This window comes from Pipra filicauda, unplaced genomic scaffold (genome assembly GCF_003945595.2).
Source record: "Pipra filicauda isolate LSUMZ 115617 unplaced genomic scaffold, ASM394559v2 scaffold443_size986076_pilon, whole genome shotgun sequence".
Classification (NCBI taxonomy): Eukaryota; Metazoa; Chordata; class Aves; order Passeriformes; family Pipridae; genus Pipra; species Pipra filicauda.
In genome coordinates this window covers 596481-609476 of record NW_024104580.1, presented here as the reverse complement: position 1 = coordinate 609476, position 12996 = coordinate 596481, and the positions used below count along the sequence as shown (strand labels likewise).

Genomic DNA, 12996 nt, shown 5'->3' with positions numbered 1-12996 from the left:
AAGTACTCATTAAAGCAACACTTTTAATGCCATCCATTGCCCATGCAGCCATACTTACTTCTAGTAGCAACAGCTCAGAGTGCTCTAGCAGAGCAAGGTGGAAGTGTGACTAGCTTCAGCTTCCCATAGTCCTGGTTTTTCCTTTCTAATATTGTATAAGAAGGCCCTATCTTAAAGCATATACACTTGATAAATACATATTTGGATTCTTGTTTCTGCAAGTGGTAGGAATGACCGCAGGCTTTCCTTAGAGTGAGCATGTTGTTTTGTTTTAAAGGATGCATTGTTAGGGGCTGATTTATGAACAGTGTATGCTTGAAAAAAATGAAGTATTGGAGTTCAAATAAATCATGCTGGAGTCCTCCCACCCATTCTCCCAGGAGAATGCAATGTATATTCTGAATTTAAATTTGAACTCCAAAATTCATTCCCATCACATTCTTCTCTGTGCTTCTTGCAAAGAATTGTATCAAATAACCAGACTGAACAAGACAGATCCCTGTGCCCCTCAGTGCCTTTGATAAAATGCTTAGAGCTAGATATTTCTTTTGAGTTTTGTAAATCAACACTAATACATGCAGTAGTTTCAATTATTTTATCTATCTACAAAAAAATTGCTCTATCTAATTGTACACTACAAAAGTAGGAATTGATCTGGAAGTGTTGTGTTATTTTAAGTAATTTGTAGAAGTCAAACGTACATAATATTTATTTTATATTCTTAAGATATGGATAATTTATTTTTAATAATAATGCAAAGTGATAAGCAGCAAAGAATATTTGAACTTCTATTCTTTTTGTTATAACAGTGATTGAAAAAAAATCATAAAAACCTGTACTCAATAACTATCATTGTCCATGTACAAACAATTGTGGCATTTGTATGATAATGGAAAAGACTTACATTATTATAACCTTATTAGGTTAAAGACTTCCTAATAAGCATATGCTTTACATAGAATTAAACGGTCTATGTTTGGAAGTGCTGTATCTCATATAAGGAATTCATTAAGAAAAATTAAATATCTGTGAGTTTTTGAGTCCCTCTTAAAATTTCTTTTTTTAACTCTTGTTGTTTAGAGAATTAATATTTATAATGTATTAATTGATTAACTCATTACCACATATCTCTCTTTTATGAATATTAACTGCTGAATAATTTTACATTTTACTGTATACTAATTAATGCTAGTGGTCATTTTGCGCCTTGTAATGATAACCCTTACCGTACCTATTCTCTACTTATCCTCGTGTAATGTTCCAACAATAGCTTCTGATCTTGCTCTCCTCCATCAGTAGAGTAGATGTGCAGGTAGTGTTGTTTTCCCTGTATGTGCACATACTTGCCTGCTCTTTTTTAACCTCATTTTCCCTCAGACCTCCTCACTAATTGTGTTATCCCTTCTGTTTTCTTCTGCTCTCTTCTCCTTTCTACTCAACAGTGTTTCCTTCCACAGAGCCCCCTCATGTTTAAAGATCAGATGCAGCAGGATGTCATAATGGTGCTGAAGTTCCCCTCAAATTCCCCTGTCACACATGTGGCAGCCAACACACTGCCCCACCTGACCATTCCTGCCGTGGTGACCGTCACTTGCAGCAGGCTGTTTGCAGTCAATCGGTGGCACAACACAGTAGGTAGGTCCTCATAGGCACCTTTCATTCAAATTTGAAGACACCTTAACAATTCAGCTTTAATTTTGAGTTCAGTTTAGCTCACTCACCTGCCTGTGCACAAAAATTTACTGTTTCTTCTGGTTTGTGTCAAATAATCAAAGCTTCTGTTTTCTCTGGTGTCATTCCTAGAAACACTCTCCCTAACAGCAGCATATCACCATGGCAGCCAATCGATTTGTGATTACTTCAGGATCAGTCTTTGATACAATGCTTTTCAGGAGAGTGCTGCTGTTCTTGACACAACCAATATTAATATGTCCCAGGTTTCAGGGAGCTTACATCCCTGTCTGCTGCTTGAGAGAGATTTCATGTCTGTTCAGGAGCTTGTAATATGCCATCCCCTGGGTCACTGTTAGATTTTCTGGGACCCTAAGCAAGCCAAAGCAGCCAGATGCTGAACTATTCTGAAGAGAAGTTTCCTCATTCTCTCCCAAAAGGTCACTGAAAAATTCCCTTCCAGCCCCTCTGCTAACCTCTCCATATTGCCACTAGGACTGTCCATGTCACCTGGACATGTAGGTGCTGAGATTGTCCCAGGCATTGCTAAGTAGGTGGTCGGGCCATGAGGTACTTAAAAATAGGTTTCATTTTCTAAGGTAGCCTCCTGCTGTGATAGCCCTTATGCTGCAATATCTGGAAACTTTTGAGTTTCTTCCCACCTAAGAAAAAGAAGAAGGTACCTGGTATTTGAGAGTGTAGCTCAATATCTGGCTCAGGAGCTTTGTAGAAACCAAGCAAAAAAGGAAAATTCCTCCACTCTGTATGCACAGGAGAAGACCCTGGACAGAAATAGGTCATACTGGTGAGAGATTTGTGATATTTAAATTAGATGTCTACCTCCAGTATAGGGATCCTAGATTTCACTGACTTACCTGTAAACGTCTCCTAGGTGAATAATTCAAATCAGGTGTCCCATGTCTTGTGCACAAAGCTGGACAAAGACTGTTGTTACATGCAATAATTCAAGGAATGAAAAGGAGTTCCATTATAAGCATACTGTAGAGGAACTATCAGAGCAAGTAAAGTCAGTTTCACTCTGAATTCTTGAATAGCAATAAAAAGTTTAATATCACTCTTATTCCAAACATCTGAATAATGTTGGCATGAATATTAAATTTTGCATGTGTTCAGAAAGTACCTGTTCTCTGTTTACAAACAAACGCTTCATGGTGATTTAGAGAATACGACAGGAACAGAACAGAATATCTGATTGCCTTTCACAAATCCATACATTTATGATGCTCATCAGGTGTAACTGTGTTACAAGTAAAAAATGGTTTTACCATTTCTTTAAAACAAAAGCGAAAAATTTAGAGGGGAAAACAACAAATAAAAAATTTTAAAAAAATATTTTATTACTGTATCCTCAACGGAAGACCCAAATGTCAGGAATGATTCCGAGGTGCAGAAATTGTGCTATGTTATTTTAATGCTCTTTTGACTAACATTAATTGGCTAACTCCTAATTATTTGCCCTCAATTTTTCAGGGATACTGTCCCTGAAAAGTCCAGGTACTCTATACACCATTCATGTCTCTTCTGTTTGAGGAAGCTTATTTAGTACTGGAGTAGCCCTTTCTCATCCAGACTGTCAAGTGAGGGGAAGCCAAAATTCCTACCCATACCTTACTGTGAAGGAGTCAAGGTCATTAATATTGCAGTATGCTGGAGTACAAGGGTTTCCTTAACAACTTGCATTTGGAGTCATTTAGTTTAGCTGAAGTCGTGTTGATCTTTAGGGTACATGCGATTGTAAGATTTTAGTTTTTCATCTATACTCTTGTAAAACATAAGTCGTGTTGCAAACATGAAGAATTAATTTGTGGCATGAACCAACCATAAATTAAATTTCACACCAGTTGTAAACCTTTGGTTTAAATTGCAAAGAAAATAATACTTTTTATTATAACAGAAAGAGACAAGAAAATGACACTATTTAGAGAATCAAAACTCATTGTAATGATTTTTCTTTACTTTTACATCATGCCTGGCAATGTCTTTTATTTTGCAAGAGGCTAATCCAGGACAGGGTATCAATTTCCTACTATTACCATAATATTACTTTAGTAACTCACAACTCCAGTGTAAATGATAGGTTTATTACAGAAATGTATACACAGACCACTCATTGTAGAATGTATGTAGAGCTTTGGAGTTTATAAACAGCAGGAGGCATTTACATAGTCATCTCATAATAGAAGTGAATTAATTTAAGTTAATACCAGTAAAGATCTGTCCCAAACTGTTTTGATTTTGAAAGAAGAGACGGAAAGTAGGGAAGGAGAAGATCTCAGAGCAGTGTTTCAGAAGATGGCAGAACTAGCTGTAGACCAGGTTTTCTTTTACCTCTTCCAGTTGTCTATTGCAGTAGTAGAAAATGGAGTTTATTCTTCAGAAATCTGTATCTCCTATTATGGAGGATATTCTTGTGCGACACGGCAGTTCATAACAAAAATTTTTCTTTCAGTAATGACAGTTTCACTTATATGCTAGGGAAGGTGCTCAGAAGAGCTAAAGGAATGCTGTCTGTGCATGAGAGCAGATAACACTAAATATGCAGACACTGATGCACGTTTGAACATCTGAAAGGCTATTCAGAATTGAACAAACAGGAATAATTGTGGCAAATTTACTGTAGCCTGCAGTGTTACAGCTAAAAATTCTACATAAACCCATGAAAAGGTCCAAAAATAATTCTCTGTTATACTATTTTAAATAAGTTATTTAATGAATGTTTGTGGCTGCAGAGATTGTGATGAAGTTAGCACTGCTACATTTATAGTTACTAGTACATAACTGAAGAATTAACAAATGTATATTTGTGTAGCACAGAGGAAGGAATCTCAAAAGATTAATAGAAAAAATAGTAAGAAGTTACTTTTTTTTAAATAGATAATAACTCAATAGTGAATTTTTTAACCTAGAAAAATCATATGAAAAGGTTTCTCTATGCTTTATTCTTCCTTTCATGGGTAGGCCTTCGGGGAGCCCCAGGATATTCTTTGGATCAAGCCCATCATCTTCCAATTGAAATGGATCCATTGATTGGTATGTCAAGATGAAAATGTAGTGATATATTTGAAATTATGATTTTCAAGAATTATTGATTAAGCTATATTTGTATATTATGCTTCATTTAACACAGAAAATAGGAAAATATTTATTCTTGTCAGTCCTGGAGAACTAAAAGCATTAACTTTTATTAGCTTTTATTGATACTGAATGAATTACATGAGTGCTATTTGTTATTAACATCACCAGCAATTGGTATTTAAGAAACAACCAATTAAGTCAGTTACATTGTCAGCCTATATCTATAATGCTGTTGGCTTATCAGGTCACATTAGTAAAATAAAATATGCAGGTCTGGTGGAGTTCACATATTTTCTTTTCTTACAGCCAGAATTGTGTTTATCAGCGAAGATGTAGATCTATTTATTTTCATTCAATTTATGATTTGGATTGTTTTTGTTGGCATTACTAATTTAATAATGAAAAGACTAGATTTTAAATTGATGCATGATAGCATTTTTAAAATCCAGAATTTTTAAGGAAGCCAATTATTTTGAGGAATAGCATCTGTTAAAACTCTTTGATTGCAGGACTCCTTAGCGGTCATAATTTCTCATTAATTGCAACTATTTGATTTGTGGTTATTTTGTTTCAGTAACTTGAAACAGAAATTGGGCATGGGGAAGGTTCTTAGAGGCAATTTTGTAGCACTGGTAAGGAAAAAATGCATTTTTAAACATCTCCGAAGGAAAAGCTCCTTTTTTGCCTGTGTCAATATTCACAGTTGAAAGATTTATATAGAAGTACCTCAGGAGAGTTAGCTTTCTCATTCTGTGTGCTTCATTTCATCATAAAATGCAATGGTTTTCTCTTCAGTTTTTTTCTCTGGAAAACTAGGGCGCAGCTATTGCACCCACCTGTTCTGGAAATTTGAGAAATTTGTTATTCATTGTTGATGGACATAGAGGGTCTGCTAATTTAAATCATGTTCTTAGAATGTATGTAAACACAATATCAACTTTCACAAGCAATTTTAAAATATGATTTTTTTGTTGAGTCTCTTATTTCATTCAGTTGTGAGCAATTTAAGTAGAATAATAAAAAATAGGGGAAAAAATTCAGATTATGATGTGCTTTAAGTTGTGTTCCTATGTTAGGAGAAATGTGCTTCTCAGAGTGACTTTTATCTCACCTGACTTCAGTTAACTGAAGTCAGTTGTCAAGATTCCCTCCATAGCCACTGTAGAAAGACAAACTGTCCTCTGGAGCTGTCTAACACTTAGACAGCTGTTACAGGGTGAGAGGACTTTACATGTGAAATGATGTCTTCATCTCCAGTGAGACTGGAGGGAGTCTAGGTAATTTACTTAGATTATATACTGAACTTTTAGAAAATTGATATTAAGTGAGATGGAACACACTTTTATTGTATTGCCATATCTTGTCTGCTGTGTCACAGGGAGTAAAGAGCACATTAGCTGGGGACTCCCAGTCCTTCTTAACTGCTCCATTTGGCAGTTGGGGTGGTGGGACTCTGCATAAACCATTCCTTTTCCCTTTGTCTGGGAGAATTTCCAGGTGTCATTGCCTCTTTTGAGATTACTGCCCAAGGCCTGGCTCCCTGCTTCAGGAGTAGGTGATAAAACCTGCTTTTCCTGTATCAGAAAAACACATTAGGTTTGAAAGATTCATAGAATCATAGAATATACTGAATTGGAAGGGACTCATCAGGACCATCGAGTCCAATTCCTGACCCTGCACAGGATGCCCCAAGTATCACACCATGTGCCTGTGAATATTGTCCAAACACTTCTTGAATTCTGTCAGGCTTCGTGCTGTGATCATTTCCCTGGGGAGCCTGTTCCAGTGCCCAACCACCCTCTGGGTGAAAAAGCTTTTCTTGATATCTAACCTAAACCTCCCCTGACTCAAGTCCTCAAGACTGATGCCTTTTCCTGAAGTCCTGTCGCTGGTCATGAGAGTGAAGAGATCAGTGTCTGCTCCTCTACTTCCCCTCATGAGGAAGTTGTAGACTACGATGAGGTTTCCCCTCATTCATTGGTTGAATCCTTATGTCTTTGATCTGATTAAGCATCTGGAGGTATGGGAGATGCCAAGGTCACACAATACAAGCTGAGTTACTTTATGTAGAAGAGATACCAACCAGCAAGAATTGACTTTCTGCAGTATTGTTAGTGCTGACTTAGTATTTTAAATGGACTTCCACCACTTTCTGCTAGTTCAGATTGGTTTGGGGGAGTACTTCAGCAGAGCACCTAAATTATTACCACCTATTATGCAGCGTGTCAGGCAGTTTGTAAGAAATTGTCATCTCCTGTAAAATCTTTTCTCTTATTCAAAGCAAAACTAGAAATCTCACAATAATTTTCTGTTTCTGACACACATATAGACAGCTCTAAATGTTCATATTCAAAATGCTTACTCAACAACAAATTCACAGTTCATTGAAAGTTAAATGTATTCATTTTCTCCTGTAAGTGCATGACAGGAAGGTGTTGAAATGGCTTACTTGTAAAATGTGTTTTGCATTTTGTTACAGCCAATAACTCTGGTGTGAACAAACGGCAGATCACAGACCTTGTGGATCAGAGCATCCAGATCAATGCACATTGCTTCGTGGTCACAGCAGATAACCGCTACATTCTTATCTGTGGTTTCTGGGACAAGAGCTTTCGAGTTTATTCTACAGAAACAGGTGACCCTAAATACAGCTCTTTGTTTCTTTGTGGGTCACCAAGTGGACAGAGACTATTATCTTAATAGTACCATATCTAATACCTGTGCTTACTTCTCAATAAATGATAAAGGGCAGTTTAAAAAATATTTCATTATTGTTTGAACATAATAGCTTTAAGATGGTTTTGCAATGGAAGATAAAGGATGTAAAAGGAAATAGAAAGGCATACAGTTTTATTAGTGGTAACTTTTGAAAAACATAGTTATTTTCAGGAAATTGATCATATCAAAAGTATCAACCAAAAATTTTGTTACAAAAGTTTTATGGCTGTATTGTTTCTAGCTCTATTTATTTCGTAGAGTAGGGAATTAGGTTGCATAGCCTGCTACAGGAACTGATATTTTGTTTCTTTTTCTGATTACTTAGCCTAATATCATCCAGTATATTGCTAAAAATATATTGCTAAAAACTAATTGCAATAATAGAAAGAAGGAGGTGATAATCACAGTAAACCTTAGTTTAACGTTAACATAGAACAAATAGACAGTTTTAATATAATAATGTAGCACAATTCTGGAAAAGTTCATGTGCTGTCTTATGCATATCACTCATGAAATTCATAAATAGTGTTCTAATGCCAGTGCTTAAATACTGATGGAGCCATAACTCCACTTAATATTCTGTGACTGCAGCACTGACTTGATTTTTCAGAGATAAGGGTTAGACTATCGATTGACACAGAGCACAGCCTTCAATAGGAACGAAAAAAAGAGGAAAAAAAGGTTTTATTTTTTTTATTTTTTAATCCTGTCATAGCATGTAGTGAACTCTAATTAAGGGACATGAGACAGAAGTTTCGTTTGAAATGAATATTAATTATATAGGTAATAATTTCTAAATGTTAAAAAAAATTAATTTGTGTGACTTTACACTCCCACCAGGAAAATTAACTCAGATTGTGTTTGGCCACTGGGATGTCGTGACTTGCCTTGCCAGATCGGAGTCCTATATTGGGGGTGATTGCTACATTGTGTCTGGGTCTCGCGATGCTACATTGTTGCTTTGGTACTGGAGTGGCCGACATCACATTATAGGCGACAATCCAAACAGCAGTAAGTATCCTTTAAAGAAACACCTTCCTGAGAGGTCTTCTGTCACACCTATCCATTTTAACATTCTTTCTGTCAGCTTCAGAAGTGATTACCAAATATATCGATTACTTCACTTATAGATTGAAAGTTGGTATAAGAAGAGCACCACATGCTAAGAAATTCGTTGATTACTAGCCAAAAACATGTTTAAACACTCTGTGTGTGGTAACAGATAATAGGATGGGAGTGTAGTTCTTAAATTTGTATCATTTATAGCATATGTCATCATAAACTAGAACAAGATGGTTATGGCCTTTAAGTGACAGGACATATATCACTATATTTTGACTTTACTTCCCCTAGAAATAATTTTTGGCATTTTACCTTACTCCCTTTGTGCTACAGCATGCTGTATCAGCTGCTTGCCTTTTCAAAAAAGGAATGTTTCACATGCCATGGAATTAAATGAAACTCTCTTGGGAAAGGTCTTTCTACAGCAAGCAAACCTTTGGAGAATCAATATGACTGAATAAAAATAGAAAAAGATAAAATGTCAGGAAGAGTTTACATTTCATTTGCATGGAATTATCAGTGCTTGGCAGAGTGAAGGGGACATGATAATAATAATTAGTATTAATACATATAAAAGGGCACTTAAAGCACTCTAATTTAAAGGTCTCTTCACCCAAGTCAGAGATATGACCAGAGCTAAAGACAAGAGCAACTTTTATCCATATACTAGAGCTGTTCTGTACAACACTAAGTCCATTTCATCTAAAGCAGTTTCTGAATTCTGATGATTATTTTCAACACAAGGATTCTATCCTTGGAAAAAAATGTAAGAATCCATCACTATCAGTTTTGATCACTGATTCAAATACTGTCTGGAGCAGTACTGTCAGTTACAGACATGTAAGTGAAAGTATTTCTTCAACTGAATGGCTGTTAGAAAAGTGTTTTATTTCAAAGTAAATATTTTGTTAATTTTTCAGCAGTAGACTTTTTATTGAGTTTTAATATTTTCCATTTGTCTGTAAGCAGAGCAAAGGGGAGACAGATATAAGCCTCGCTTTTTCACTAGTTTTAATTTGCTTTTATAACAGAGGAAATGGAGGGGAAAAAATAAAATTGTGTTCCCATAACAAATTTCTCTAATTTTTATGTATATCCCAGGACTTTTTTAGCATGTAATTCTCTGATATGGAGAAATTCAGTCAGTGTCAGAGCACTCTGTTTAGGTTGACACCATTTTGTTTCTTTGAATGCCTGTGTGATTCATGTATTAGTAATTTCTATGTTAGGAGAAAAATAAAAAGAGCTTTCTACTTTCATTTAAAAAGAAAAAAGTAAGACTTTCCTTTACCTCCTCTGATTATTATGGGGCTTGGACAGCCTTGCAATTAGCATCTCCATTCTGGCTGATACAAGCTTCAATTCTTTTCCAGATAGAATTATTTCAGTTCTGACACTGTTTTGTCATCACTTACATATCTGAATGCACAAAAGTGGTATTTTTGGCATCTCAGGTTTAATATCTTAGCTGCGTAACTTTGGAAGTGTCTGCCTTGGACATCTTGGAAGGATATATATTGACTGACAGAAATAAATGAAAACAAAAATTAATTGTATGACTTGCTCTGCATCTCTACCTCTATATGGATAAGGCTAAAGAAAAGGTCTTATAATCAGATTCATGGGAGACTGTGCTGCAAATAGTCCTATCCAGTCAAATGAAATCTTACAGACACAGGTACCAGAACTCAGGAAGATTAAATACCTAAGTCCACTGTGGTTGCTTTGAAATATATTGATACAGTTTTTAAATATCCACGTTGAAGACATGTTAAAGACTGATTTTGAGGAAGATTGATGTCATCAATATTATTACTATCTCTATTCATTGAATTAAAGTTACCATGGATATGCTAATCATGTACTAGGACTGTACTATAACCAGAATTTCATGTGTCGCAAACCTATCGTTATTAACAGCTACTTTGACTTTTAATGAACATACATTAATGGGGATAGATCACAAAAACAAAGGGCTTTTAAAAAAAGGGCCTTTAAAAACTTCTACAATAATGAAATGCTTCTGCTGAAGTAATAACTGGTAGTTTCTGTTCCCTACCACAAACAGACATGATAGTTGTCCTATGACTGATTCCCTGTATACTAGTTTTCAAGACTGAAGCATTCTCAACAATCCTTATGAAAATATGTCTGAAGTTTTACATAGTTAAAGCCACTGAAGTACTAAAGAAATCTTTTCTAATCTACCCTTCTATAGTTGCTGGTAGAAGATTAGGATTTATCTTATAGGAAAAATGAAAGTGAGATGTTCACTGTAGGTCAAATCCAATTACTTAAGATCTTTAGAATCAATTTCCAGAAAGATGTAGATGATAGTTGCAGGGGGAAGAAGGGGGATTGGTTTTTTAAAAGCTGTCATCTGGAGACACAGATAAGGTATTTTATACCACAGGCTTTAAGAAGGTGATGAACTAAAAGAAAAATGTCAGGTATAGTACCTATCTGGATTAGATGCTTGACTTTATAATTATCTTTTAAGCTGAAACATGGTTAATTATCAATTTCAGCTTCAATACATCCAATTACCAAAAGGAACTTTAGTTGTTTCAGAAAATCTTACGGGGGAGAAAAAGCAAACCCCAGTCCTAAACAGTTTGTTTAGTTTAGCATTTGTATGGAAAAATGTAGATACTATTTCATTCGAAAACATAGCAGTCACAATCACTTGTTGTGAAATACTCTGGGGCAAAAGATTGTCAGATCAAACTTCTTATGGATTCTGCTAAAGTTCCATGTTCCAGAATCTGATCTTTACTAAACAACTTGTATGTCAACAATCTAACCTGTCAGACTTGTGTAGAGTCTTTTGCTGAAATACCTGTGCAGGTATATGCTCAGTGGGTGACTTCAACTGTGTCTGTGGGAAAACCAGAAGCAGCTCTGGTTTAAAGAGGAGCATTGAGAAAAAATTGCATCTTGGATAAGACTCTTACAAGTGGCTGCTCTAGCTCAGTAGTTGAAAACTCTCCTATAAGAGCATGTAAGCTTCATTTTATAATTTTAAAACAATTGTTCCAAGCAATGCATTTATTAAGTTACCACTTTTAATCTACAATAAGTATAAAAAATGAGTTTCTGGTTTATTTTGCACTTGTCATTGAAGTTTTACCAGATTTTAAATACAATGTTTTCCACAGAGTAGCTTTCAAAAATAACTTGTAAAAAACCTTCGATGAGTTCGTCCAGACAGTGGGAGACTAAGTTCTTGACCACTAGAGACTGATCCTCATTCCCATATTCACAAGCATATGCTGACTATCAGCTATAAATTAATGTGTGAGGGGACCCTGTGAACCTCCGGCTTTAGTAGAAAGCAAAATTCTTTTCTATGCTCTTGTTTATGGATCTTACATGACATGATGATTGCATATAAGTAGAGATAAATCAAGAAATCGGGAGCCCAAACTGCATACTTTCAACAGCAGCATATAGGGCGCATCCTGTTTGTCTGGTCTAACAAACTGGTTTCATGGCCATGCCATTCCTAAGTAGAGGTGATAGAAAAAGGTCCTAGGCTAGACTAAAAAGACTAGACTAAAAGGCTGGTGTTTGGGGGATGCTCCTGGAAAGTGAGAGATGTGGCATGATTTTCTGTAGGCTGAAGGGCAGTTGAATGCAGGGGTTTACATATGATTGAACCTCCCTTTATTTCTTTGTCCTTGCTTAGTTAAGTACCATCTTTGGGAAAAAACACTGAAGTGAATGAAACTTAGTCCTCTTGCCAGGGTCAGATATCTACTTTCTAAGCCAAAATTGCTGATCTGAACTGGCTAATCTGAATCTGCGCTTTATTAAGTTGATGACCACATTATATAAATCTGCTGCAGTTGAGAGAACAGTAAAATGTGCCTCTTTCCTCTTAGTAAGGCGCGGTACATAAAAAGGACATAGTTTGCATATTTTAATTCTTTGAAATTATATGGGAAATGTAAATCTTTGCAGTTCTTAGAGATTGAAGAGTGATAGATTTTGACAATTTGTGGTTTGATTTTTTTTTCTCTTACAATATATAGGGATTTGCTTTAAGTGAGTGCTAATTTGTATACAAATTTCTTCTCACATAGCAACTGTACTAGTCATCACAAAAAGAAGCAAAGAGAGTATATGATATGCCCTGGAGTTCAACATGTATCATTATAGTTGTTTTATTTTTATATTTTATGATAGCTTTATTGAATGTCTATCTCAAACAAGTGACTTTGAAAATGAGAATTATCTCAGAGTCTTTGAACAGGTATACCAAAGTGGATGATAGAATTTCAGAAAAGTGAGGGACAGATGCTTTCATCTGAAACAGACACAAATTCAGAAACTAATTTGGAAGTGATAAAAATTAATTTGCACACTTTAATTGGAATCAGACTCCTGCATGAAAGAAAGGAAGGGCAGGCAGCTTGTGCTAAAGGCTGATTGAATTTTTTGTCAGGT

General features: G+C 35.6%; 1 protein-coding gene across 6 annotated transcripts in view; it reads left to right on the top strand.

Moving 5' to 3' along the window:
* NBEA (neurobeachin) overlaps positions 1-12996 on the top strand; it is a 389390-nt gene that overhangs the window by 361026 nt on the left and 15368 nt on the right. For all 6 annotated transcript variants that reach the window (XM_039385864.1, XM_039385860.1, XM_039385863.1 and 3 more), the window contains 4 exons: positions 1443-1635; positions 4651-4722; positions 7247-7402; positions 8326-8496. In XM_039385864.1, coding sequence (XP_039241798.1) covers positions 1443-1635; positions 4651-4722; positions 7247-7402; positions 8326-8496 — 592 coding nt within the window. The remainder of the gene's footprint in view (positions 1-1442; positions 1636-4650; positions 4723-7246; positions 7403-8325; positions 8497-12996) is intronic.